Here is a 2,340-nt window from a genome sequence, read left to right as displayed (position 1 = left end):
CATCCTCCTACCCCCGCCAAGTGTCTCCCTGCCCATGCCTGAGGGGGCTGGCGGGACACACACACAAACACACCAGAGCCCTGCCCGAGGGGGCTGGCGGGACACACACACACACACACACTCTGTGGAGAACTCCGAGCCCATCTGCGGGCCCCATGCCTACCCCATCATCCTTCTGCTGTTGACCTGCGTGCCCACGTTCCTCGCCCACAGGAAGACCTTCCTCTTCAGCGTGGATGACCTGTCGCTGTTCTCCTTTATCTTCTCCTGCATCTTCTCCCAGATCCGGGGCACCCCCAGGAAGGTCGTCGGTCTCACGTCATGCAGGGTGTTCACCAGGGTGCCCTGTTGGGAGACAGCATGACGAGCCGTGCAGCTGCCCACTCAGACCTGGTCTGACGGGTGGCCCGTGGGGGGGGAGGGGGCTCCCTCCTCTGGACTGATTTACACACAGCCGATATCACCCTGGCGGGGCCGAGGGGTAAATGCTAGGGTGCCAGCTGCAGTATCAGTGGTTCAAACCAGACCAGCGGCTCTGCAGGAGGCAGATGAGTCCCCACCACCACCACCACCACCCCACCACCCAGCCAGGTAAAGACCAACAGCCTCAGAAACCCTAGCTAACGTTGCTATGGGTTTGGAATAAACTATCGCAGGCAGTGAGCTGGGCTCCGGTCTGGGAATCTCACCCCAAGGGGCCTGGTGTCATGGTGAGTAACTGCTGGGTTGCTAACGGCGAGGTTGGCAGTTCAAACCTGCCAGCCACCCCGAGGGAGAAAAATGAGGCTGTCTGCTTCCTTAGGAATTTGCATGGTGGTGTTGGAGAAGAACAAGTACCGTGGACTGCTAAAAGGAGGAACCCCCATCTGTGTTGAAGAAGTCAGGCCAGAGGGCTCCTTAGAGGCAAGGAGGGCAAGACTTCGTCTTACATATGAGGGGGTACCCCCACAAAACCGGAATTGCTCTGAGCAGAGCTTTTGTAGAATGCATTTTCACCACTGGGCGAGCATCCAGCAATTGGTACCGCCTGGAAGGTTCTCTCTGGTCACAGTGAATTTTTTCATAAAAGCAGTTTCGCTCAAACCTCGTTTTTTTTGGTGAAGGCCAATTTAAGAGAACAGCGTACGCACGGCTGTGAAATTTTGTTTCCTCCTTGGAAAAAAGGCCGCAGAAACTGTTGTGACGTTGCGCACAGCTTCCAGGGACAGCGCTATGGGAAACTCAAGCGTCAGTGGTTTTCTCATTTCCAGAAAGGTGACATGTCGACTGATGACCAGCCTCATTCTGGACACCCGTCAACTTCCCGAATGGATGAAAATGCCGACAAAAGTCATGCCCTTGTGCTCAAAGACCGACAGTGGACCACTGAAGGCATGGGGAAGGCATTTGGGCTCTCTGGGACCTCGGGTCAGCACATTTAACAGAAGATTTGCTAAGGTTCCTCTTGCTAAGGGAACCAGACAAAGGTGTCCTCACCACCACGGTGCGAGGTGCTATGTAGTCGGCTCCGACCCATAGCCGCCCTGTGCACTGCAGAACGAAACACTGCCCGGTCCCGCCCCATCCTCACCGTTGCTCCTACGCCTGAGCCAGGGATGCAGCCCTGTGTCTGGCAGAGCAAACACACTGCCATCCAGTCGACTCTGACTGACGGGGTTTCTCAGGCTCTCTCAGTCCTTACAGGAGCAGACAGCCTCCTCTTTCTCCCTCAGGGTGACTGACGGGTCTGAACCGTGGACCTTGTCGTTCTCGGCCCCACACTGACCCGACAGCACCACCAGGGACTGGATCAATGGAATGGAATAAAAAAATTCAGAAGGGACACTTTATGATGATCAGTTGAGTAGTGCAAGGAATTCGAGGTGAGAAAGATATTAAAAATAGCAATAAGAATTTTTAAATTTTCAAAAACAATGCTCAGCTTAGACCCCTTACCTCACACCATACACAAAATGAGCTCGTCATGGATTACAGACCTAACTGTAAGGGATTAAAGCTAAAAGCCTTCCCGAAGAAAACCTGCGTGAACTTGGCATTGAGCAAGGATTTCCCGGGTGCGACATCAACAGCACAATCCATAGAAGGAGGACAAATAACAACGAACCCACTAATCGGACTTCAAGCAAGTTAAACACTTTTGCTGTTCCAAAGACACTACAAGAAGATGAAAGGAGGAGCCACAGAACCAGGAGGAAGTACGTGGAACGCCCACGTCTGATGAGCCACAGAACCAGGAGGAAGTACGTGGAACGCCCACGTCTGACGAGCCACAGAACCAGGAGGAAGTACGTGGAACGCCCACGTCTGACAGGCCACAGAACCAGGAGGAAGTACGTGGAA

General features: G+C 53.8%; 1 protein-coding gene across 1 annotated transcript in view; it reads right to left on the bottom strand.

Annotated features, from left to right (window-relative positions):
- Positions 1–2,340, bottom strand: part of ACSBG2 (acyl-CoA synthetase bubblegum family member 2) — a 50,050-nt gene that overhangs the window by 6,111 nt on the left and 41,599 nt on the right. The window contains exon 10 of the mRNA XM_004714243.3: positions 164–345. Coding sequence (XP_004714300.2) covers positions 164–345 — 182 coding nt within the window. The remainder of the gene's footprint in view (positions 1–163; positions 346–2,340) is intronic.

The sequence above is a fragment of the Echinops telfairi genome, unplaced genomic scaffold (genome assembly GCF_000313985.2).
Source record: "Echinops telfairi isolate 266 unplaced genomic scaffold, ASM31398v2 ScPeMD7_7459;HRSCAF=8497, whole genome shotgun sequence".
Taxonomy (NCBI): Eukaryota; Metazoa; Chordata; class Mammalia; order Afrosoricida; family Tenrecidae; genus Echinops; species Echinops telfairi.
The sequence above is the reverse complement of the archived record's forward strand: the minus strand, read 5'-3'. Positions and strand labels throughout refer to the sequence as shown.